We start from the raw sequence: 26,119 nt of genomic DNA on the forward strand, positions 1-26,119 counted from the left end.
AAACAGTGTTAAACAGGACATTTGTGGTCCTTGACATTATGAAGGCATTCTAATAGGAGGGAGTAAACAGATGAAAATAATTGCCAATCGCAGTTAAGTGCTTAAAGGAAACGAATTGATATTAAGGAAAATGTAGGAGAGTCCAGTTGGGAACTACTGCAGTATTCCAGTTGAGCACTGATGGCTTGGGGTTGGTGATGGCAATGGAACTGGAAAGAACTGAATAGATTTGAGATATATTGGGGGAATAATTAATAATAAGTGGATGTAATTTGGTGGTTAAGAAGCAGAAATCAAGAATGAACTCAGGTTGCTGGTTTGAGTAACTTGCAGGGTTGCACTGTTACTGAGAGATTTGGTCACGGAGCACACAATTTGATAGAGAAATCAAGACTTTGGTTTTGGACATTTAGGCTAGAAGTGTCTATGTATGGTCAGGCCACTAGAAGTATGGTCAGGCCACTTAAGATGGTTGTTCTCTTGCTCTCTGTACGTCCCCTGCTCCATCCCTGCATGCTTCACCTACACTCAACTCACCTGACTGACCTTCCTGTGAGTATTTCCCCCAGGCCCCAGCTAGTGATTGTTCTTATCAAAGGGGCAGTGAGGGGCGCGCCAGTAGTGGGACTGGTTTCCTTGGTAGCTAATGCCCCCACCTGCATCAATTCCCCTATAACTGGTAATCTCCCCTAACCCCTGGGAGCGATTACTGCCACCTTGTCCTGCCCACCTTGCACTGTAGACTATTGCTCCAGGACCCTGCTTCAGACATGTAAACTCCCCCATCCATTAAACCACTGATGCCTCTGTTGCTGACTCCAGGCTCTTTCTTCGGTCTTAAAGCTGGGCAAGTGCAGACCTTGTAGGCCTGCCAGGTGCAGCCCAACACTTTGAGATTTTCAAAATGTCAGGTAGGTAATTAGATGTAGGAGTCTGAAGCTAAAGAGATTATAAATTGTACTACCTGGACTATTTGTGGTAGCCTTCGAAAAGGTTGTCCATTCTTCCAAATTTGACAAGGTAATCTTTGTAAAGTAGCAACTTGGTTAAACTCTGGAAAAGGCTCCCAATTTCTTACAGACTAAAGTCCAAACTCTTTTTAGCATGGCATATGAGAACCTCCCTGACCTGACCTGTTTTTACTTCTTTACCATTTATCACAAAGCATCTTATTTTTTAGCTATACTAAACTGCTTAGTATTTTCTGAAACTGTGGTATTGGAAGTATGGCTTCTTTCTCCCTAGAATATCCTTATCTTTATTCTCCACCGGCAAATTCCATTCTTCCTTCAAGTTTCAATTTAAGAGTTACATCAGATATTTAAATAAGGTGTACTATGTTCCAAGCATTTTTTCTCCTAACTGAAGCCTTCTTTGATTGCTTGCTACCTTAGAGGATTCAACACTCCCACTTATGTGTGGTATTCTTATGCATACTTCTTTCATGTGTGCTTATTGCCTTGTGTTGCAATTATTTGTTTATAACTCTTATTTTCATCTTAGATTTAGCTGGAAGGTAGGCTACAATGACACAAATTCATCTTTGTTTACCTGGTACTCTCTGTGATACCTATTATATGCCTAGTACGTAATAGATACTCAATAATTAGTTGTTGAATGAGTGATTTTAAGAGGCAGTGTTGCATAATAGCAAAAATTCAGACTTTTACGTTACTAACTGGTGATAACTTATTTAATATCTTTGAACCTCAATTTTCTTGTCCTTAATGTGAGGATAATGATACTTATCTTTCTGAGTTGTTTTGGGAATTACAGGAGATTTCCTAAAATTTCCCAGTGTACTGCCTCACAGAAAGAGATCAGTCAATAAGTGGGAGTTATTTTATCATTATTCTAAAAACAGTTGCCTGTAGAATGAAAGACTCTAGGGTCCTTGCTTTTTTTCTTCTTTATTTTTTCCCTTTTATTTATTCCCTTGCTTTATTTATTTTTTAATCGAGGTATAGTTGTTTAACAATGTTGTGTTAGTTTCTACTGCACAGCAAAGTGGAGTTCCCTGTGCTATACAGCAGATTCTTTTTTTTTTTAATTTAATTTTATTTATTTTACATACAGCACGTTCTTATTAGTTATGTATTTTATACATATTAGTGTATATATGTCAATCCCAATCTCCCAATTCATCCCACCACTACCACCCCCACCCCGCCACTTTGCCCCTTTGGTGTCCGTACGTTTGTTCTCTACATCTGTGTCTCTGTTTCTCCCTGCAAACCGGTTCATCTGTACCATTTTTCTAGGTTCCACATATATGCGTTAATATACGATATTTGTTTTTCTCTTTCTGACTTACTTCACTCTGTATGACAGTCTCTAGATCCATCCACGTCTCTACAAATGACCCAATTTCATTCCTTTCTATGGCTGAGTAATATTCCATTGTATATATGTACCACATCTTCTTTATCCATTTGTCTGTCGATGGGCATTTAGGTTGCTTCCATGACCTGGCTATTGTAAACAGTGCTGCAATGAACATTGGGGTGCATGTGTCTTTTTGAATTATGGTTTTCTATGGGTATATGCCCAGTACTGCGATTGCTGGGTCATATGGTAATTCTATTTATAGTTTTTTAAAGAACCTCCATATTGTGCTCCATAGTGGCTGTATCCATTTACATTCCCACCAACAGTGCAAGAGGGTTCCCAATTCTCCAAACCCTCTCCAGCATTTGTTGTTGGTAGATTTTCTGATGATGCCCATTCACCTGGTGTGAGGTGATACCTCACTGTAGTTTTGATTTGCATTTCTCTAATAATTAGTGATGTTGAGCAGGTTTTCATGTGCTTCTTGGCCATCTCTATGTCTTCTTCGGAGAAATGTCTGTTTAGGTCTTCTGCCCATTTTAGGATTGAGTTGTTTGTTTTTTTAATATTGAGCTGCATGAGCTGTTTATATATTTTGGAGATTAATCCTTTGTCTGTTGATTCGTTTGCAAATATTTTCTCCCATTCTGAGGGTTGTCTTTTTGTCTTGTTTGTAGTTTCCTTTGCTTTGCAAAAGTTTTTAAGTTTCATTAGGTCCCATTAGTTTACTTTTGTTTTTATTTCCATTACTCTAGGAGGTGGGTCAAAAAAGGTCTTGCTGTGATTTATGTCAAAGAGTGTTCTTCCTATGTTTTCCTCTAAGAGTTTTATAGTGTCCGGTCTTACATTTAGGTCTCTAATCCAATTTTTTTTTTTTTTTACATCTTTATTGGAGTATAATTGCTTTACAATGGTGTGTTAGTTTCTGCTTTATGACAAAGTGAGTCAGTTATACATATGTTCCCATATCTCTTCCCTCTTGCGTCTTCCTCCCTCCCACCCTCCCTATCCCACCCCTCCAGGCGGTCACAAAGCAGGGAGCTGATCTCCCTGTTCTATGCTGCTGCTTCCCACTAGCTATCTACCTTACGTTTGGTAGTGTATATATGTCCATGCCTCTCTCTCGCTTTGTCACAGCTTACCCTTCCCCCTCCCCATATCCTCAAGTCCATTCTCTAGTAGGTCTGTGTCTTTATTCCTGTCTTACCCCTAGGTTTTTCATGACATATTTTTTCCCTTAAATTCCATATATATGTGTTAGCATACGGTATTTGTCTTTCTCTTTCTGACTTACTTCACTCTGTATGACAGACTCTAGGTCTATCCACCTCATTACAAATAGCTCAGTTTCGTTTCTTTTTATGGCTGAGTAATACTCCGTTGTATATATGTGCCACATCTTCTTTATCCATTCATCTGATGATGGACACTTAAGTTGTTTCCATCTCCGGGCTTTTGTAAATAGAGCTGCAATGAACATTTTGGTACATGAGTCTTTTTGAATTATGGTTTTCTCAGGGTATATGCCCAGTAGTGGGATTGCTGGGTCATATGGTAGTTCTATTTGTAGTTTTTTAAGGAACCTCCATACTGTTCTCCATAGTGGCTGTACCAATTCACATTCCCACCAGCAGTGCAAGAGTGTTCCCTTTTCTGCACACCGTCTCCAGCATTTATTGTTTCTAGATTTTTTGATGATGGCCATTCTGACTTATGTGAGATGATATCTCATTGTCGTTTTGATTTGCATTTCTCTAATAATTAATGATGTTGAGCATTGTTTCATGTGTTTGTTGGCAGTCTGTATGTCTTCTTTGGAGAAATGTCTATTTAGGTCTTCTGCCCATTTTTGGATTGGGTTGTTTGTTTCTTGTTATTGAGCTGCATGAGCTGCTTATAAATTTTGGAGATTAATCCTTTGTCAGTTGCTTCATATGCAAATATTTTCTCCCATTCTGAGGGTTGTCTTTTGGCCTTGTTTATGTTTTACTTTGCTGTGCAAAAGCTTTGAAGTTTCATTAGGTCCCATTTGTTTATTTTTATTTCCATTTCTCTAGGAGGTGGATCAAAAAGGATCTTGCTGTGATTTATGTCATAGAGTGCTCTGCCTATGTTTTTCTCTAAGAGATTGATAGTTTCTGGCCTTACATTTAGGTCTTTAATCCATTTTGAGCTTATTTTTGTGTATGGTGTTAGGGAGTGTTCTAATTTCATTCTTTTACATGTACCTGTCCAGTTTTCCCAGCACCACTTATTGAAGAGACTGTCTTTTCTCCATCATATATCTTTGCCTACTTTGTCATAGATTAGATGACCATAGATGCATGCGTTTATCTCTGTGCTTTCTATCTGGTTCCATTGCTCTATATTTCTGTTCTTGTGCCAGTACCATATTGTTTTGCTTCCCATAGCTTTGTAGTATAGTCTGAAGTCAGGGAGCCTGATTCCTCCAGGTCCGTTTTTCGTTCTCAAGATTGCTTTGGCTATTCGGGGTCTTTTGTGTTTCCAGACAAACGTGAAATTTTTTGTTCTAGTTCTGTGAAAAATGCCAGTGGTAGTTTGATAGGGATTGCATTGAATCTGTAGATTGCTTTGGGTAGTAGAGTCATTTTCACAATGTTGATTCTTCCAATCCAAGAACATGGTATATCTCTCCATCTATTTGTATCATCTTTAATTTCTTTCATCAGTGTCTTATAATTTTCTGCATATAGGTCTTTTGTTTCCTTAGGTAGGTTTATTCCTAGATATTTTATTCTTTTTGTTGCAGTGGTAAATGGGAGTGTTTTCTTAATTTCACTTTCATATTTTTCATCATTAGTGTATAGGAATGCAAGAGATTTCTGTGCATTAATTTTGTATCCTGCTACTTTACCAAATTCATTGATTAGCTCTGGTAGTTTTCTGGTAGCGTCTTTAGGATTTTCTATGTATAGTATCATGTCATCTGCAGACAGTGACAGCTTTACTTCTTCTTTTCCTATTTGAATTCCTTTTATTTCTTTTTCTTCTCCGATAGCTGTGGCTAAAACTTCCAAAACGATGTTGAATAATAGTGGTGAGAGTGGGCAACCTTGTCTTGTTCCTGATCTTAGTGGAAGTGGTTTCAGTTTTTCACCATTGAGGATGATGTTGGCTGTGGGTTTGTCATATATGGCCTTTATTATGTTGAGGAAAGTTCCCTCTATGCCTACTTTCTGGAGGGTTTTTTATCATAAATGGGTGTTGAATTTTGTCGAAAGCTTTTTCTGCATCTGTTGAGATGGTCATATGGTTTTTCTCCTTCAATTTGTTAATATGGTGTATCACATTGATTGATTTGCGTATATTGAAGAAACCGTGCATTCCTGGGATAAACCCCACTTGATCATGGTGTATCATCCTTGTAACGTGCTTTTGGATTCTGTTTGCTAATATTTTGTTGAAGATTTTTGCATCTGTGTTCATCAGTGTTATTGGCCTGTAGTTTTCTTTCTTTGTGATGTCTTTGTCTTGTTTTGGTATCAGGGTGATGGTAGCCTCGTAGAATGAGTTTGGGAGTATTCCTCCCTCTGCTATCTTTTGGAAGAGTTTGAGAAGGATAGGTGTTAGTTCTTCTCTAAGTGTTTGATAGAATTCACCTGTGAAGCCATCTGGTCCTGGGCTTTTTGTTTGTTGGAAGATTTTTAATCACAGTTTCAGTTTCAGTGCTTGTGATTGGTCTGTTCCTATTTTCTATTTCTTCCTGGTTCAGTCTCGGAAGGTTGTGCATTTCTAAGAATTTGTCCATTTTTTCCAGGTTGTCCATTTTATTGGCATATAGTTGCTTATAGTAATCTCTCATGAACCTTTGTATTTCTGCAGTGTCAGTTGTTACTTCTTCTTTTTCATTTCTAATTCTATTGATTTGAGTCTTCTCCCTTTTTTTCTTGATGAGTCTGGCTAATGGTTTATCATTTTGTTTATCTTCTCAAAGAACCAGCTTTTAGTTTTATTGAACGTTGCTATCGTTTCCTTAATTTCCTTTTCATTTATTTCTAATCTGATCTTTATGATTTTTTTCCTTCTGCTAACTTTGGGGTTTTTTTGTTCTTCTTTCTCTAATTGCTTTAGGTGTAAGGTTAGGTTGTTTGTTTGAGATGTTCCTTGTTTTTTAAGGTAGGATTATATTGCTATTAACTTCCCTCTTAGAACTGCTTTTGCTGCATCCCATAGGTTTTGGGTCGTCCTGTTTTCATTATCATTTGTTTCTAGGTATTTTTTGATTTCCTCTTTGATTTCTTCAGTGATCTCTTGGTTATTAAGTAGTGTATTGTTTAGCCTCCATGTGTTTGTATTTTTTACAGATTTTTTCCTGTAATTGATATCTAGTCTTATAGTGTTGTGCTTGGAAAAGATACTTGATATGATTTCAGTTTTCTTAAATTTACCCAAAGCTTGATTTGTGACCCAAGATATGATCTATCCTGGAGAATGTTTCATGAACACTCGAGAAGAATGTGTATTCTGTTATTTTTGGATGGAATGTCTTATAAATATCAATTAAGTCCATCTTGTTTAATGTATCATTTAAAGTTTGTGTTTCCTTATTTATTTTCATTTTAGATGATCTGTCCATTGGTGAAAGTGGGATGTTAAAAGTCCCCTACTATGATTGTGTTACTGTCAGTTTCCCCTTCTGTGGCTGTTGGTATTTGCCTTATGTATTGAGGTGATCCTATGTTGTATGCATAAATATTTACAATTGTTATATCTTCTTCTTGGATTGATCCCTATATCATTATGTAGTGTCCTTTTTTGTCTCTTGTAATAGTCTTTGTTTTAAAGTCTATTTTGTCTGATGTGAGAATTGCTACTCCAGCTTTCTTTTGGTTTCCATTTGCATGGAATATCGTTTTGCACCCCCTCACTTTCAGGCTGTATGTGTCCCTAGGTCTGAGGTGGTCTCTTGTAGACAGCATATATACGGGTTTTGTTTTTCTATCCATTCAGCCAGTCAATGTCTTTTGCTTGGAGCATTTAATCCATTTACATTTAAGGTAATTATCGATATGTATGTTCTATTACCATTTTCTTAATTGTTTTGGGTTTGTTATTGTAGGTCTTTTCCTTCTCTTGTGTTTCCTGCCTAGAGAAGTGCCTTTAGCATTTGTTGTAAAGCTGGTTTGTTGGTGCTTAATTCTCTTAGCTTTTGCTTGTCTGTAAAGATTTTAATTTCCCCGTCAAATCTGAATGAGATCCTTGCTGGGTAGAGTAATTTTGGTTGTAGGTTTTTCCCTTTCATCACTTTAAATATGTCCTGCCACTCCCTTCTGGCTTGCAGCGTTTCTGCTGAAAGATCAGCTGTTAACCTTATAGGGATTCCCTTGTGTGCCATTTGTTGTTTTTCCCTTGCTGCTTTTAATATTTTTTCTTTGTATTTAGTTTTTGATAGTTTGATTAATATGTCTTAGCGTGTTTCTCCTTGGATTTATCCTGTATGGGACTCTCTGTGCTTCCTGGACTTGATTAACTATTTCCTTTCCCATATTAGAGAAGTTTTCAACTATAATTTCTTCAAATATTTTCTCAGTCCCTTTCTTTTTCTCTTTTTCTTCTGGGACCCCTATAATTCAAATGTTGGTGCATTTAATGTTGTCCCAGAGGTCTCTGAGAATGTCCTCAATTCTTTTCATTCTTTTTTCTTTATTCTGCTCTGCAGTAGTTATTTCCACTATTTTATCTTCCAGGTCACTTACCCGTTCTTCTGCCTCAGTTATTCTGCTATTGATCCCTTCTAGAGAATGTTTAATTTCATTCATTGTTTTGTTCATCACTGTTTGTTTTCTCTTTAGTTTTTCTAGGTCCTTGTTAAACATTTCTTGTATTTTCTCCATTCTATTTCCAAGATTTTGGATCATCTTTACTATCATTATTCTGAATTCTTTTTCAGGTAGACTGCCTAATTCCTCTTCACTTGTTAGGTCTGGTGGGTTTTTTCCTTGCTCCTTCATCTGCTGTGTGTTTCTCTGTCTTCTCATTTTGCTTAACTTACTGTGTTTGGGGTTTCCTTTTCGCAGGCTGCAGGTTCATAGTTCCCGTGCTTTTTGGTGTCTGTCCCTAGTGGCTAAGGTTGGTTCAGTGGATTGTGTAGGCTTCCTGGTGGAGGGCACTAGTGCCTGTGTTCTGCTGGATGAGGCTGGACCTTGTCTTTCTGGTGGGCAGCTCCATGTGTGGTGGTGTGTTTTGGGGTGTCTGTGGCCTTATGATTTTAGGCAGCCGCTCTGCTAATGGATGGGGTTGTGTTCCTTTCTTGCTAGTTGTTTGACATAGGGTGTCCTGCACTGTATCTTGCTGGTCGTTGAGTGGAGCTGGGTCTTGGCATTGAGATAGAGATCTCTGGGAGATTTTCATCGCTTGATATTACGTGGAGCTGGGAGGTCTCTTGTGGACCAGTGTCCTGAATTTGGCTTACCTACCTCAGGCACAGCCCTGACGCCTGGCTGGAGCACCAAGACCCTGTCCTCCACACAGCTGAGAATAAAAGGGAAAAAAGAAAGAAAGAAAGAGGAAGATAAAATAAAATGAAATAAAATAAAGTAAAATAAAGTTAAAATTAAAAAGAAAAAAAATGATTAAAAATTTTTTAAGTAATTAAAAAAAGAAAGAAAGAAAGAAGAGAGCAACCAAACCAAAAACCAAATCCACCAATAACAAATGCTAAAAACTATACTTAAAAAAACCCAAACAAACAAACAAAAAAGGACAGACAGAACCCAGGGCAAATGGTAGAAGCAAAGCTTTACAGACAATATCACACACAGAGTCATACACATACACACTCATAAAAAGAGAAAAAGGGAAATAAATATATATATCGTTGCTCCCAAAGTCCACCTCCTCAATTTGGGATGATTCGTTGTCTATTCAGGTATTCCACAGATGCAGGATTCATCAGGTTGATTGTGGAGATTTAATCCGCTGCTTCGGAGGCTGCTGGGAGAGATTTCCCTTTCTCTTCTTTGTTCGCACAGCTCCCGGGGTTCAGCTTTGAATTTGGCCCCGCCTCTGCGTGTAGGTCGCCTGAGGTCATCTGTTCTTTGCTCAGACAGGATGGGGTTAAAGGAGCAGCTGATTCAGAGGCTCTGGCTCACTCAGGCCGGTGGGAGGGAGAGGTACGGATTTCTGGTCGAGCCTGCGTCAGCAGAGGCTGGCGTGGTGTTGCACCAGCCTGAGGCATGCCCTGTGTTCTCCCGGGGAAGTTGTCCCTGCATCACGGGACCCTGGCGGTGGTGGGCTGCATAGGCTCCCGGGAGTGGTGGTAGAGGTGTGGATAGTGACCTGTGCTTGCAGGTGCTCCTTGGTGGTGGCTGCAGCAGCCTTAGCGTCTCATGCCCATCTCTGGGGTCCGTGCTGATAGCTGCGACTCTTGCCCATCTCTGGAGCTCCTTTAAGCAGCGCTCTTAATCCCCTCTCCTCGCGCACCAAGAAACAAAGAGGCAGGAAAAAGTCTCTTGCCTCTTCGGCAGTTCCAAACCTTTTCCCGGACTCCCTCCCAGGTAGCTCTGGTGCACTGGCCCCCTTCAGGCTGTGTTCATGTAGCCAAGCTCAGTCTTCTCCCTGGGATCTGACCTCCGAAGCCAGAGCCTCAGCTCCCAGCCCCCGCCCGCCCTGGCGGGTGAGCATACAAGCCTCTTGGGTTGGTGAGTGCTGGTCAGCACTGATCCTCTGTGTGGGAATCACTCCGCTTTGCCCTCCGCACCCCTGTTGCGCTCTCCTCCATGGCTCTGAAGCTTCCCCCCTCCACCCTCCTGCAGTCTCTGCCCATGAAGGGGCTTCCTAGTGTGTGGAAACCTTTCCTCCTTCACAGCTCCCTCCCATTGGTGCAGGTCCCTTCCCTATTCTTTTGTCTCTTTTTTTTTTTCTTTTGCCCTACCCAGGTACGTGGGGAGTTTCTTGCCTTTTGGGAGGTCTGAGGTCTATATCAGTGTTCAGTAGGTGTTCTGTAGGAGTTGTTCCACAGTAGATGTATTTCTGATGTATTTTGGGGGAGGAAGGTGATCTCCAAGCCTTACTCTTCCGCCATCTTGAAACTCCCTCTGTTGGAAGATGTTTAATCACAGTTTGAATTTCATTACTTGTGATTGGTCTGTTCATATTTTCTACTTCCTCCTGGTTCAGTCTTGGAAGGTTATACCTTTTTAAGAATTTGTCCATTTCTTCCAGGTTCTCCATTTTATTGGCATAGAGTTGCTTGTAGTAGTCTTATATGATGCTTTGTATTTCTGCGGTCTCTGTTGTAACTTCTCCTTTTTCATTTCTAGTTTTATTGTTTTGAGTCCTATCCCTCTTTTTCTTGATGAGTCTGGCTAAAGGTTTATCAATTTTGTTTATCTTCTCAAAGAACCAGCTTTTAGTTTTATTTATCTTTGCTATTGGTTTTTTTGTTTCTATTTCATTTATTTCTGCTCTGATCTTTATGATTTCTTTCCTTCTACTTACTTTGGGTTTTGTTTGTTCTTCTTTCTCTAGTTCCTTTAGGTGTAAGTTTATATTATTTGTTTGAGATTTTTATTGTTTCTTGAGGTAGCCTTTCATTGCTATAAACTTCCCTCTTAGAACTGCTTTTGCTGCATCCCATAGTTTTTGGATCATCGCGTTTTCATTGTAATTTGTCTCTAGGTATTTTTTGATTTCCTCTTTCATTTCTTCAGTGATCTCTTGATTATTTAGTAACGTATTGTTTAGCCTACATGTGTTTGTGTTTTTTCTGTCTTTTTCCATCTTTTTGATTTCTAATCTCATAGTGTTGTGGTCGGAAAAGATGCTTGACATAATTTCAATTTTCTTAAATTTACCAAGGCTTGATTTGTGACCCAAGATGTGATCTATCCTGGAGAATGTTCCGTGTTCACTTGAGATATGTATGTTCCTATTACCATTTTCTTGTTATTGGTTTGTTTTTGTAGGTCCTTTTCTTCTTTTGTGTTTCCCACTTAGAGAAGTTCTTTTATCATTTTTCGTAGAGCTGGTTTGGTGGTGCTGAATTCTCTTAGCTTTTGATCGTCTGTAAAGCTTTTGATTTCTCCATCGAATCTGAATGAGATCCTTGCTGGGCAGAGTAATCTTGGTTGTAGATTCTTCCCTTTCATCACTTTAAATATATCATGCCACTCCCTTCTGGCTTGTTGAGTTTCTGCTGAGTAATCAGTTGTTACCTTATGGGAGTCCCCTTGTATGTTGTCATTTTTCCCTTGTTGCTTTCAGTAATTTTTCTTTGTCTTTAATTTTTGTCAGTTTGATTACTGTGTGTCTCGGTGTGTTTCTCCTTGGGTTTATCCTGCCTGGGACTCTCTGCACTTCTTGGACCTGGGTGGCTATTTCCTTTCCCATGTTAGGGAAGTTTTCGACTATAATCTGTTCACATATTTTCTCTGGTCCTTTCTCTCTCTCTTCTTCTGGGACCCCTATAATGCGAATGTTTTTGCGTTTAATGTTGTCCCAGAGGTCTCTTAGGCTGTCTTCATTTCTTTTCATTCTTTTTCCATTATTCTGTTCCGCAACAGTGAATTCCACCTTTCTGTCTTCCAGGTCACTTATCTGTTCTTCTGCCTCAGATATTCTGCTATTGATTCCTTCTAGTGTAGTTTTCATTTCAGTTATTTTATTGTTCATCTCTGTTTGTTTGTTCTTTAATTCTTCTAGGTGTTTGTTCTTTAATCCTTCTAGGTCTTTGTTAAACATTTCTAGCATCTTCTTGATCTTTGCCTCCATTCTTTGTCTGAGGTCCTGGATCATCCTCACTATCATTATTCTGAACTCTTTTTCTGGAAGGTTGCCTATCTCTATTTCATTTAGTTGTTTTTCTATGGTTTTATCTTGTTCCTTCATCTGGTACAAAGTCCCCTGCCTGTTTATTTTGTCTATCTTTCTGTGAATGTGGTTTTCCTTCCACAGGCTGCAGGATTGTAGTTTTTCTTGCTTTTGTTGTCTGCCCTCTCCAGCAGGTTCTTATTAGTTATCTATTTTTTACATATTAGTGTACATATGTCAATCCCAGTCTCCCAATTCATTCCATCCCCCACCTGCCTGTCCTTGCTTTTAAAATAATTAGACATTAGATATGGCAGTTTTTTTAAAGCCACATTAGTGATTTCTAAAACATTATATAATTTTATAGATTACTGAAATTGATCTTTTATCGTTTTAGAATATTTAATTTTAGTAACAAAATGTGATTTTAATTTATCAAATTTAGTTTGTAGCTTACTGACTGACATTCCATAGCTATATCAGATAAAACATGTAAGCTGAATGTATACTGTTATGTAAGCATGAAGTATGTTTAGATATGAAATTTACAAGTCCCGATCAAATCTGAATAGTTTCTAAGACTGAGTATATTATTTTGTGTGTAATCGCTGAAGATATTTGAGTAGGTAAGAGTCATCTTCATTGACTACCTTTTTAAGCTCATAATCAAACTGTTGTTGTTGTTAGTTTGTGTGTAACTGAGCAGGACCCTATGGGGCCTTCCTGGGACAGACCGCTCCCCCATATCCTCTCCTTTAGCTCCTCTATGAAGTATCTATATAATAGTATCTGATACATGTTTCCTGAGCAAATGGAAGAAATTAACTACTTGATGACCATGAGTACATAGCCCCAGGCCTATAGGTGCCTAAGGATTGATAATGTTAACCCCTGTGACATGGCCCTGTTACTTCACCGTCAACCAATCAGAGAATTGTACATGAGCTGATCACATGCCCTGGGATGCCCCTCTGTCAGTGTGCCTTTAAAAATGCTTTGCTTACACCCATGGGGATTTCAGGTGTTTTGAGCACTAGTTGCCCTGGACTACTTGCTTGATGTCCTACAGTAAATGCCATGCTTTCCTTCATCACAACCTGGTGTCAGTATGTTGGCTTTACTGCATGTTAGCATGTGGACCCAAGTTTGGTTCGGTAACTTGTGGTTTTTGGATCCATGTAGAGGTGTCCAGTAGACCTCCATATTCACCATTTGTGGGAACTAGCAATTTGTTCAAGCTAAATTTGTATTTCCAATAAGGAACTTGGAATTACTTGTGTTAATACTTGGTTACCTCTGTACTTACTTAACTTGGGAAAGGTATTTACTGGGGTTACTAGATTCTAGTCCTCCTCCCTCACCTCTGAACAGCTGCTTCCTATTATCAGTGGATGGAAGAAGAGAAGGAGTGAGTAATCAAATCTTTTGTCATAGGTCACCCAAGATTTAAGATATTTTATTTTTACAACATTTACTTGTGTCCATGTAGCTAAGTTGCCATAGTAATTAGGATCATTTCCACTAACAATTTTTGTTTGACTAGGATGAATTTATAAAACTGAATTATCTATATTAACTGAAATTGTTTTTTGGGGGGGTTTTTTTTGGGGTTTTTTTTGCGGTACACGGGTCTCTCACTGTTGTGGCCTCTCCCGTTGCGGAGCACAGGCTCCGGACGCGCAGACTCAGTGGCCATGGCTCACCGGCCCAGCTGCTCCGCAGCATGTGGGATCTTCCCGGAGCGGGGCACGAGCCCGTGTCCCCTGCATAGGCAGGCGGACTCTCAACCACCATGCCACCAGGGAAGCCCTGAAATTGTTTTTAAGTTGAACAGAAGATTTGATTGTTACTATGTATTAGGAAGAATTTTCTATAGTAGGCCTCGTTTCTAGCTTAGAACTTTCTATGGTATTCTAATACCCTAATATCCTAACGTGGGGCCTTCATCCATATACAATAAACTACCCTGTCTAATCTTAATCACTTTTCAAACTGTGTCCCCATTTTCCCTGCTATAACTTGAACTTGGCTTACAGTCTTTCTGTCTACCTACATTCTGACTTCTACATTCGAATGTACAGCCCAGCTGATGCAACATGTCAGTTTCTTAGTTCCTCGACTGCCATATCTCCTGTCAACTTTATTTCCACACTGGTTCAGCCATGTACTCCAGTGGTCCCACCTTATACTTTTTCATCTCTAGGAACTATTCTACCTCTAGACTGTCTAATCATGGTCCCCGTCCTTTGAAGTTTTAATATAACAAATAATATTGGATGTATAGTGCCAGGTACTGCTCTAGGTGCATGGAATACACTAGGAAACAAAACAGACAGAAATGTCTGCTCTTACAAAACTTATGCCTTAGTGGGGAGAGACAATAAACAAAACCCATAATAAATATGTAATTTTATAGTTTTTACAAGTTGATGAATGTTATCAAGAAAGAAAAAGTAGAACAGGGGAGATATAAAAGGGAGTTCAATTTTTTTCTGTTTTTTTGTTTTACAAAATTTTAACTTTTATTCTCAAACAACTTAAGACTTATTAGAAGGTCCCAAGAATTGTGCAAAGGACTCCCATATGTCGTCAACCCAGAATCAAATGTTGTTAATATTTTGCCACATTTACTTTAAAATTTTCTCTCAAAAATATGTAACACTTTATGAATTTGTGTGTCATCCTTGTGCAGGGGCCATGCTAATGTCCTCTGTATTGTTCTAATGTTAGTGTATGTGCTGCCCAAGCAAGCACGAGAGTTGCAATTTTAAATAAGGTGGTCAAGTTAAGTGTTCATTGAGAAATTGATATTTCAGGAAAGACTAGAAGGAAGAAAGGGAAGTAGCCATGCAGATATGGGGGCAGTGCGGGAGCAGGGAGAGTGGTTTAGGTAGATGGACCAGCTAGTATGGAGTTTGACAGAAAGGAAAAAGTGAGGTAGAGAGGTAATAGGAATAGGGTAATAGGTGATTGGCAGATTGTAGAAGGGCTTATAAACCATTCATAGAGCTTTTCCCCAGTATAATCAGGAGCCACTGAGGACTTCTGAGAAGTGATATGATCAGACTTACTTTTTTAACTAGGAGGTAGAGGTGGAGGTGGTAGGGAATGGTGGGATTCTGGGTTTATTTTGAAGGTAGAGCCAACAGGAGATGCTGATGGATTAGATGTGCAGCATAAGACAAACAGTGAAGTCAAGGAGTTGGTGTGAGCCACTGGAAGGATAGGAGGGGGAAGGCCCTGGATGGAATATAGTTTGAGAGAAAGATCTGGAGTTCATTTTGGTCATATTAAGTTTGAGAGGCCCATTAGACTGCTAGGTAGGTATGTCTGTTTAAATATACGAACAAATCTGAAGTTCAGGAGAGGTGTGATCTCCATATATAAATGTGGGAGTCATTGGCATAGAGGTAGTATTTAAAAGCCATGAAACTAATGAGATCTCTAAAGGACAGATCAGAGGATACTAAAACCTGAGCCCTGGTACACTCTAAGAGGACAGGGAGATGAGGAAGAACCAGGGAAAGTTTAGACTGAGGAGGAATGATGTAGGATAAAATCCATGAGGATGCGGTGTTCTAGAATCTAAGTGAAAAAAAAGTCATTTAATGAGGAGGGAATGATTTCCTGGTAGGTCCAGTAAGATGAAGACTGAGAATTCCTTCCTGCTGTCTTCCTTTTACTTCCAATTCAGGGCATTTGTATGTTAAGAAGCCTTCCAAACCCCCAAATTTGAAAACTGAGTTCCTCTTATATGTTCCCTCAACACCTAGTAGCAATACATTTTCTATAGTATTTCTTCAAAATTGCATCTGTGTTCTATGTTATTATATATCCAGAGCCTAGTGCAATGTCTGTATCATGTAAACATTCAAATATATTTTTGTTGAATACATGAAAGAATGAAATTCATTAAATGGTTATTTTTTAAGTGTAATTCTTTACAGGGCAAATATTCTGACTTTTTAAAACAATTTTTTAAAATTTATATTTGGCTGTGTTGGGTGTTCGTTGCTGTGCGTGGGCATTCTCTACTTGTGGCAATTGGGGGCTACTCTTGGTTGCGGTGTGCGGGCTTCTCATTGCAGTGGCTACTCTTGTTGCAGAGCCCAGGCTCTAGGTGTGTGGGCTTCCATAATTGTGGCGCCCAGGCTTCAGTAGTTGTGGCTTGCAGACTTCTAGAGCGCAGGTTCAGTAGTTGTGGTGCTCGGGCTTAGTTGCTCTGTGGCATGTGGGATCTTCCGGATCAGGGCTTGAACCTGTGTCCCCTGCATTGGCAGGCGTATATCCAACCCCTGCACCACCAGGGAAGTCCTCTGACTATTTAAAATAGATATTTTCACTGGGATTTAGTCCTGAAGCAGAGATGGAGCATTCTTGTGTTAAAAAGGGAGCAAAGACCCAGTTAGATGTCTTACCTCTGCCACTAGCTGCATGATCTTCTTGGAGTTTTATCTCTTTGGTCCTCATTTTCCAAAACTTTTAGATTCATTGGTATGGGTTAAGCCAGTGTGTTGCTTTTTCCATTTTTTAAAATTAAAGTTTTAATTTTGAGATCATTGTATATTCATATGCTGTTGTGAGAAATAATGCAAAGAAATAATGCAGGTACAATCCTGGGTACCCTTCACCTAGTTTCCCCCAATGGTAATGTCTTGTAAAACTATAACACAATATCACCACCAGAATATTGACACCATCAAGATAGAGAAAATTTCCATCCCACAGGGATCCCTCATGTTGCCTTTTTAGAGTCACAACCTCTTCTCTCCTTCCCTACCTTAACCCCTGGCAACTACTAATCTTTTCTACAATTTTGTCATTTCAAGAATGTTATATAGGGCTTCCCTAGTGGCTCAGTGGTTGAGAGTCCGCCTGCCAGTGCAGGGGACACGGGTTCGTGCCCCGGTCCGGGAAGATCCCACATGCCGCGGAGCAGCTGGGCCCGTGAGCCATGGCCGCTGAGCCTGCGCGTCCAGAGCCTGTGCTCCGCAGCGAGAGAGGCCACAACAGTGAGAGGCTGGCGTACCACACACAAAAAAACAATAACAGAATTATCTCCTCAAAGTACATAATTTCCCTCACCAGCCATTTGCTTATTTCCAAAATAAACTTCTTGGTAGTATATTTTAACAATATTTGATTCTCCTCAACACAGTTCCATTGTTTACTTAAGAATGCATCAGTAAATTCCTATTGAATTTACCTTGTTCCCAGTAGATTACACAAATGCCATCTTTAGCTTAAAATCTTAAAAGATTGAGAAAACTTTTCTTTATTCTCTTGTCAAGTGTTGCTTATCAGGATAACTGCTTAGAAAATGAGTTCTCCTAAATTTGCTTTCGCTAAATCTCCTTAGCCAATAGTTATTGTGTTGATTATTTTAGTAACATGATATTAAAAGTTATATATTGCTGGTTCTACCTTAATGCCCCCCCAACCTTACTAAAAGTAAACTAGTATGTATAAATTGAATAAAAGCTTTTTTGCTGAATTTCTAACCTAAATCCTCTACAGTTTTCATGATTAGAAAGATATTTATTATAACTGTTAGTTTCTTGATAATTTAGAAAGAAGATTAAGCCTGAGTCTTCTACTATTAATGTAATGTTGGTTACAGCTGACCTTTTGCAGCACATGAACGTGTATGACTGATCTACATACGTATTTTTCATTATAAGTTTTGTACTTTAGAAAGATAGTTTAAACGGGAAAGTGCTTTTTACAAATGTCTTTATTTTGAGTATTAACTAAAACATTCCTTTTCTATTAATTAGATTGTACCAGTACATATTTTTAAGTCCTTTATGTATTCAAGTACCTATTTGAATTATCAGTGAGCCAGTCACACCATAATTTTAGTTTAATTGAAATTTTTTCTATACATTTCTGTTCTGTTTTAGACATCTTCCATCTTCATAATTAAATAATTATTTTTTCTCTTATTTGTTACGCTATTAAAACATTTTTTTATTAAGATGGCTTTAGTTTCATTGTTTATTTTTACTAATATAGTATCTGATTCAGTCCTCATAAAATAAATCATATAAGTTGCAATGTGACCTCAACATAGCAGATATTTTTTTTCTTGGAGTATTTTTAAAATTTTTTTACAACTTAAAAAAAGTAAAGATAATAGGTAGTAGAATCATTTTTGTATATTTTTCTTAGCTTCTTGCCAGTGTTCCTCACTAAAATTTGATATCCCTTATCCTACTCACTCTGAAGGGCTTCTGGAAAGTTGACATGGCTCTTTCTAATGCTACTACCCTTAACAGGATAAATTTCACTTAATCCCAACTCCTCTGAATTTTGACTTTCTAGATTGAAGTCTGGAATGGGTATATCTGATTAGCAAAATCAGTAGCTATAAGGAAGGCTGGGAAAGCAAGAATCTGGTATTTCCAGCTTTATTATCGGAAGGTGATAATCTGACTTCCACTCATATTTGTAATGTAAGGAAATTTCTAAACATAACAGGGGTCCCAGATGTTGAGTGGCTGCAAAAAATGATATAAGTTTACTATCTCAAGGTGTCTCCCAATATATGTATTCACTCTTGTGCCCTACCTAGAGTTCCAGACTCATGTTTTTTCAAGTCTATTTGGCATATCCACTTCATATCTTACAGTCATCTCAAACTACATATATTGCTAAAGGATTTGTTGATTTTTTTTTTCTCCCCATCCATTTGTTCGTTAGCCTTTAAGCTCTCAGTAAATTGCACAACTCATCATGCTAAATATATCAATACATCTTGATTTCACATTTCCCTTATTCTCCACATGTACTCCATCAGCAAGTCCTGTTTGCTTTACCTCTGAGACATTTCCCAAATCCAGTTCCACTGCTAAAGATGATTTTTGCCATGTCTTTTGCAGCATGATAATAGGTTTCTTGCTTTCATGCTTTCCCCTTTCTGAACCATTCTCTATTCTCTCTGTCTTTTAAAAAAATTTTTGGCCACACTGCACAGCTTGCAGGATCTTAGTTCCCCGACCAAGGATCAAACCTGTGCCCCCTGCATTGGAAGCACAGAGTCCTAATCACTGGACTGCCAGGGAATTCCCCCCATTCTCTGTTCTTTACTCAGAGTTTTATTATTGCTATTGAGAAGGTGCTAGGGATGCTGACTCATTGGTGCTTATGAGGACCTTATCAGACAAGTGTGAGTCATAAATCATCTCTTAAATCCAGTTGCCATTGAGGCGGTGGGGGCTTTGTGGACTGGCAAAGTCCTATAGGAACATTTTCCCATGCCTTTCTATTGATAGCTTTGTCCTCCTCTTGTAGTTTTTGAAATGTAAGTCAGATTGTGTCACTCCCCTTCTTAAAACTTTCCAGTAACTGCTATCCAGTACGACTTTCAGTGAAGAACGAAATGTTCTATGTTCTATGTGTGCACCGTTCAGTATGAGAGCCACTAGCCATATGTGCCTATTGAGCACTTGAAACATGGTTGATGGAGGAACTGAGGAACTGAATTTTTAATTTAGTTAAATTTAAATAGCTACATCTGCCTAATAGTGTATTTGACAGCACCTCTCCTTTGGCTTCCCTTCATTCTTAAAGTGGAATCCAAAGTCCTTATCAAGAACTTCTATGATCTGACTCTTGGTTATCTCAGTAACTTCATCTCATATCATTCTCTTCGTTGGTCTAACCACATTGGCCTCTTCTCTGTTTCTAGAAAACACTAAGCCTTTTCTCAACTCAGGGTCTTTTTACTTATGCTGTTTGCCTGGAGTGCTCTTCTATCAACTTTGAACCTGACTGGTTCTTTCATATCCTTTAGACTGTAGACCAAGACCAAGTATCACCTAAGAGTGGCCTTACCTTGTCATCCTGCCTAAAGTGGCCATTACCCTCTTAAGTTTCTTCATAATACTTGTACTATACTGTAATTAATCTTGTTTATTTATTTGTTTATTTTCATCTCCCCCTCAAGAATGTTAGTTCTGTGGGGGTGTGATCCTTGGTTCTCTAGATCGTGGCGTGTAGTACTTATTTGTTATTAATAAATACTTGTTGAATTCTTGAGATTCTTAAACATTGTACACAGAGGTTTGTTACTTTTTTGGGGGGAGAGAGAGGCTAAAGTTTTATAAGTCTGCAAATAATTGAGAATTAAAGCAAATTTGTTTTAAAAATGAGATTATATATAAACAGACGAATGGTTCAATCTAAATACGAAATATTATTATTAGAGAAGCTTTATAGTTCAGTGATTTAATAGGACTTTTCTTCTTACAGCGTTCTAAGAATTTACTGATATATGAAATTTTTATGTGGTGGAAAATTAAAATTATAACTGTGGAAAGCCACTGGTGAGGAAAGTGCTAATCAGGCAGAGTTGTTTCTTTTTGAATTTTATTTTTCTTTTTGAATTTTATTTTCTTTTTTTTAATACAGCAGGTTCCTATTAGTTATCTATTTTATACATATATATAAATGTATATACATTTATACATGTATATATGTCAATCAGGCAGAGTTTATACTGTGGATTCAAGTGATTAAAGAATTCATTTTAATATTTAAAAATCAATCTCATTCAATAATATTAAGTTAATCTAATTATAAATTTGGAGTTGATGCCTTTGTGCTTAAAAAAATTTTTTTAATGCAATTTAACCTCATTCTTAGAAAATCTAGTATAATATGAAAATGAACACCTATTAAAGGATTAATTATAAAAGGATTCATCTTTCTGTAACAAATTCATCCCTATTTTAAAAATTATTTAGTTTGTAAAAATCTAGTTGATTTATAACTTTTTATAATACATTTATTGCTTAAAATGGGTATGGCTACATCATGGCCCAATTAGAAATACAAATGAAGTAGAGTATGCTGGTTCTTAGTGCATTAAGTAATTGCTTTTGGACTCAGTGCTTTGAATTTTCTTAATAGCTTATTCTGGGAACATGATTTAACCAATTTATATCTAGTATGTCAAGGCTATTGATAAGTGCTTTCATATTATTATTTATGTTTAATTCTCTAATACACTTAGTAATATCTCTTTTCCCCACCCCTCCCTCTTGTGATTTTTTTGTTTTTAGGATCATCATGCCCAGAGGTCATGACATAAAAAAGTCTCTTACACCTCAGATTTCTTGTTTGACAAGTGAATCTTATAAACAGCTGGATTTTTTGCCTGACAAACTAAGAGCAAAGCTGCTTCCCTTCCAGAAAGATGGCATCACTTTTGCCTTGAGAAGAGACGGCAGGTAAAGTACTTTTTTCAAGACATGCTAAAATGCTAAATCCCTGGCAAGTGAATAAAAAAACAAAGCTTTGTGAAAAAAAAATCTTTTTGTGTATACGTAGTCTTCCCCGTTATTTTTTTTTTTTTTTACTGGATCATGAAATAATAATTTCAGGATATATTTTATTTTGCCTTCATTCTTGAATGATACTTCAGTTGGCAATACAGCTCTACTTTAATAGCCTTTTTTTTCTTAGCACCCTGAACACTGTAGTCTGCTGTCTTCTGGCTTCCATAGGTACCATTAAAAAGTGTGCTCTCGGGCTTCCCTGGTGGCGCAGTGGTTGAGAGTCCGCCTGCCAATGCAGGGGACACGGGTTCGTTCCCCGGTCCGGGAAGATCCCACATGCCGCGGAGCGGCTGGGCCTGTGAGCCATGGCCGCTGAGCCTGCGCGTCCGGAGCCTGTGCTCCACAACAGGAGAGGCCACAACAGTGAGAGGACCATGTACCGCAAAAAAAAAAAAAGTATGCTCCTGAGTATCAAAATATTATCCTACAGGTGACTTATTGATTACAAAGAGAAAAATTACACTTAAAATGGTCAAGGTTGGTATCTCCGATAATGGTACAGATACCGGCATAATGTGGTACACAGGAGGTCTATAACTTTCTTTTTTTTTAAGTTATTTATTTAATTTATTTATTTTTGGCTGTGTTGGGTCTTCGTTGCTGCACACGGGCTTTCTCTAGTTGCAGTGAGCAGTGCGCGTGCCTCTCATTGCGGTGGCTTTTCTTGTTGCGGAGCACGGGCTCTAGGCATGTGGGCTTAAGTACTTATGGCATGCAGGCTCAGTAGTTGTGGTTCGAGGGCTGTAAAGCACAGGCTCAGTAGTTGTGGCTCATGGGCCTAGCTGCTACATGGCAAGTGGGATCCTCCCGGACCAGGGATCAAACCCGTGTCCCCTGCATTGGCAGGTGGACTCTCAACCACTGCACCACCAGGCAAGTCCCAGTGTATAACATTCTTACGTGGTGTTCTTCCCAGAAATATTTGACCTGATAATCCTGAGGAAACAATCAAACCAGTTCAGCATGTGGGACATTTTTTCAGGACAGCTGACCTGATCTCTTCAAATGATTAAATGTCATGGAGAACCAAGGGAAGTGGTGGGAATGTTCTAAATTGAGAAGCAACCTAAGAGCTAGAACAACTGAAAGTAATGCATAAACCTTGATTAGATCCTGAATAAGTAAAAAGAAAAGCTTTAAAGGTCACTTTTGGGTTAACTGGGAAAACTTCATCTGGACTCTATTAGAGTGCTGTTATTGAATTAATGTTGATTACCTTAGATGTGGGAATGGTGTTATAGTTGAGTATAAGAATGTTCTTGTTCCTGGGAAATGCATGATAAAGAATTTGGGGATGAAGAATCCTGCTATCAGGCTTCCCTGGTAGCGCAGTGGTTGAGAGTCCGCCTGCCGATGCAGGGGACACAGGTTCGTGCCCTGGTCCGGGAAGATCCCACATGCCGTGGAGTGGCTGGGCCCGTGAGCCATGGCCACTGAGCCTGCGCGTCTGGAGCCTGTGTCCCGCAATGGGAGAGGCCACAACAGTGAGAGGCCCGTGTACCGCAAAAAAAAAAAAAAAAAAAAGAATCCTGCTATCTATAGCCTGTTTTCTACATTTTCCTAAAAGGGAAAGGCATGTATATGTTTAGAGAAACTTTGAGGAGGTCAGCCAAAATATTAACAGTGTGAACACTTGAGTGGTATAAATGTGTTCATTGTATTATTCTTTTTGACTTTTATGTGAGTTTGAAAATTTTCAAAAAAAAAAAGAATCAGTCTAATTTTCATTTCTTTGTAAACTATCTTTTATCTGTATCTGATTTTAAGATATTCTTTATGTCTTTAGAGTTCTGCAATTTTGCTATAATTTATTCTATATGGTTTTCTTTTTTTTTTTTTTTTTTTTGGTACGCTGGCCTCTCACTGTTGTGGCCACTTCCGTTGCGGAGCACAGGCTCCAGATGCGCAGGCTCAGCGGCCATGGCTCACAGGCCCAGCCACTCCATGGCACGTGAGATCTTCCTGGACCGGGGCATGAACCCGTGTCCCCTGCATCGGCAGGCGGACTCTCAACCACTGCGCCACCAGGGAAGCCCGGTTTTCTTTTTATTTATCCTCCTTGAGATTATTGTATGTTTTTAATCTGAGATTTGTGCCATGTTGATTCTGGGAAATTCTCACTCTTCAAATATTGATTCTTACCCATTCTCTTTATTTTCTTCTTCTGCTACTCCAATTAGACTTATACTTGTCCATTTCACTTTATCCTATGCTTCCATTAATGTCTCATATTTTCTATGTCTATCTGGGCTACATTATGGCTGTTTTGTTGTTGTTGTTTTAAATGGGGTTGACCAAAAAGTTCATTCGGGTTTTTCTGCAAGATGTTACAGAAAAACCCACACGAACTTTTTGGCTAACCCAATAAATATTTATTTATTTTATTTATTTATTTGGCTGTGCTGGGTCTTAGTTGCGGCACACGGGACCTTTGTTGCCATGTGTGGCATCTTTTAGTTGTGGCATGTGGCATCTTTTTTTTTTTTAGTTGTGGCATGTGGGATCTTTAGTTGAGGGCTGTGGGATCTAGTTCCCTGACCAGGGATTGAACCTGGGTACCCTGCACTGGGAGGTTGGAGTCTTAGCCATTGGACCACCAGGGAAGTCCCTATGGCTGTTCTTAAGATCTCTCTTATAGTTTATGATTCAGCTTTTTAATCTGTTAACTCACATATTCAGCTTTAAAGGACTTTTTTTAATGATGAATAACATATGGAGAAGTGTGTGCAGATCATAAGCATATAACTTGAAGAATTTTCACCGTATAGCCATCACCACAATCAAGAAATAGAACGTTACCTGCATCCCAGAAACCTTCCTTTTTCCTTCTCCCAATCACTACTGCCTCCCTCCTTTCCAAAGGTAACCACTATCCTGATTTCTCACACCACAGATTACTTTTACATGTTCAACTATGTTAATTGTAATCATCCATATGTACTCTTTTTTTAAATTTATTTATTTAATTTATGTATTTTTGGCTGCGTTGTATGTATTATGTTGTATGTATTATGTATTATTTTTGGCTGCGTTGTATGTATTATGTATTTGGGGCTTCTCATTGCAGTGGCTTCTCTTGTTGTGGAGCTTGGGCTCTAGGCACGTGGGCTCAGTAGTTGTGGCGCACGGGCTTAGTTGCTCTGTGGCATGTGGGACCTTCCTAGATCAGGCTTGAACGCATGTCCCCTGCATTGGCAGACAGATCCTTAACCACTGTGCCACCAGGGAAGCCCCGTATGTACTCTTTTATGTCTGACTTTTCTCATTCAACATCATTGTGAGATCCTTCCATAGTGTCGCATGTAGTTGTAATTGGTTCATTCTCATTGCTATATAAAATTCCATTGTGTAAATATACCATAATTTATTTATTCATTGTACTGTTGATGAGCACTTGGGTTGTTTCTAGTTTGGAGCTCTTAAAAATAACAATGCTATGAACATTCTTAGACAATTCTTTTGGTAAACATATATACACATTTCTGTTGTGCATATACCAAGAAGAGGAATTGTTGGTCATAAATATGCATATATTCCACTAAGTAGATGCTGCCTCTGTTAGTTTGTCAGGGATGTCATAACGAAGTACCATAACTGGGTGGGTTGAACAACTGAAATTTATTGTTTCACGGTTCTTGAGGCTAGAATTCGAAAATCAAGGTGTTGGCAGAGTTGATTCCTTCTCAGGACTGTGAGGGAAGGATCTGTTCCAGGTCTCTCTCCTTGGCTTTTAGATGTGTATCTTCTTCCAATGTCTTTTCACATCATCTTCCCTCTATTTGTGTCAGAAATTTCCCTTCTTATAAGGACATCAGTCATATTGGATTTGGGCCCACCCTAATGACTTAATTACTGATTACATCAGTAATGACCCTATTTCCCACTTTCTGAGGGACTGGAGCTAAGACTTCAACATATGAATTTTGGGGGACACAGTTCAACCCATAACTTGGCCAAACATTTTTCAAAGTGATTTAACCAATTTATACTTGTGTCAACAGTGGATAAGAGTTCCATTTGTACCACAGCCTCACCAGTACCTCATATTGCTTATCTTTAGTGCCATTTTAGTTATTCTTATAGGAATATAGTGATCGCTATTGACTTTTCATGTACATTTTTCTGATGACAAATGAAGCTTAACACCTATGCTTATTAGCCGTTTGGATATCCACTTATGTTAAGTGCTTGTTCATGTCTTATCCATTTTTCTCCTGGGTTATCTGCCTGCCTTTTTCTTATCATTTTGTAGAGACTTATCAGGTTTATATTCTGGATGGGTCTTTTGTATATGTGTTGCAAATGATTTTTCTCAGGCTATGGCTTGCCTTTTCACTCTCTTAATTATGCCTTTTGATAAGCAGACATTCTCAAATTTAATGTCCTGTTAAATATTCTTTATTGGTATTGTCTTTTATGGCTGACACTTTTTGCATCGTATTTAAGAAATCTTTGTCTATTACAAGGTTGTGAAGATAATTTCCTGTGTTTTCTTCTAAAAACTTTTTTGTCTCTTTTTTACATTTAGATCTACAACCTACTTGGGTTTTTTGTTGCTTGTTTGTTTGGCCTTTTGGTTTGTGGGATCTTAGTTCCTTGACCAAGGATTGAACCCGAGCCCTTGACAGTGAAAGTGTGGATTCCTAACTGACAGTCCGCCAGGGAATTCTCTACAATCA

At 38.6% G+C, this 26,119-nt stretch overlaps 1 protein-coding gene and 1 non-coding gene across 9 annotated transcripts in view; one reads left to right on the forward strand and one right to left on the reverse strand.

Annotated features, from left to right (window-relative positions):
• The window catches only part of ZRANB3 (zinc finger RANBP2-type containing 3), a 286,433-nt gene that overhangs the window by 6,878 nt on the left and 253,436 nt on the right, over positions 1-26,119 (forward strand). For 5 of the 8 annotated variants that reach the window (XM_067742088.1, XM_067742089.1, XM_067742087.1 and 2 more), the window contains exon 2: positions 21,165-21,332. In XM_067742088.1, the coding sequence (XP_067598189.1) occupies positions 21,172-21,332 (161 nt within the window). In that variant the 5' untranslated portion in view covers positions 21,165-21,171. Of the gene's footprint in view, positions 1-21,164; positions 21,333-23,481; positions 24,303-26,119 lie in introns of those variants that run through there. The other 3 variants (XM_067742090.1, XM_067742093.1, XM_067742091.1) reach the window with 2 other exon arrangements.
• On the reverse strand, positions 14,747-14,853 carry LOC137226902 (U6 spliceosomal RNA). Its single transcript, XR_010944594.1, has one exon. It is a non-coding gene; the product is annotated as a U6 spliceosomal RNA (small nuclear RNA).

The sequence above is a fragment of the Pseudorca crassidens genome, chromosome 6 (genome assembly GCF_039906515.1).
Source record: "Pseudorca crassidens isolate mPseCra1 chromosome 6, mPseCra1.hap1, whole genome shotgun sequence".
Classification (NCBI taxonomy): Eukaryota; Metazoa; Chordata; class Mammalia; order Artiodactyla; family Delphinidae; genus Pseudorca; species Pseudorca crassidens.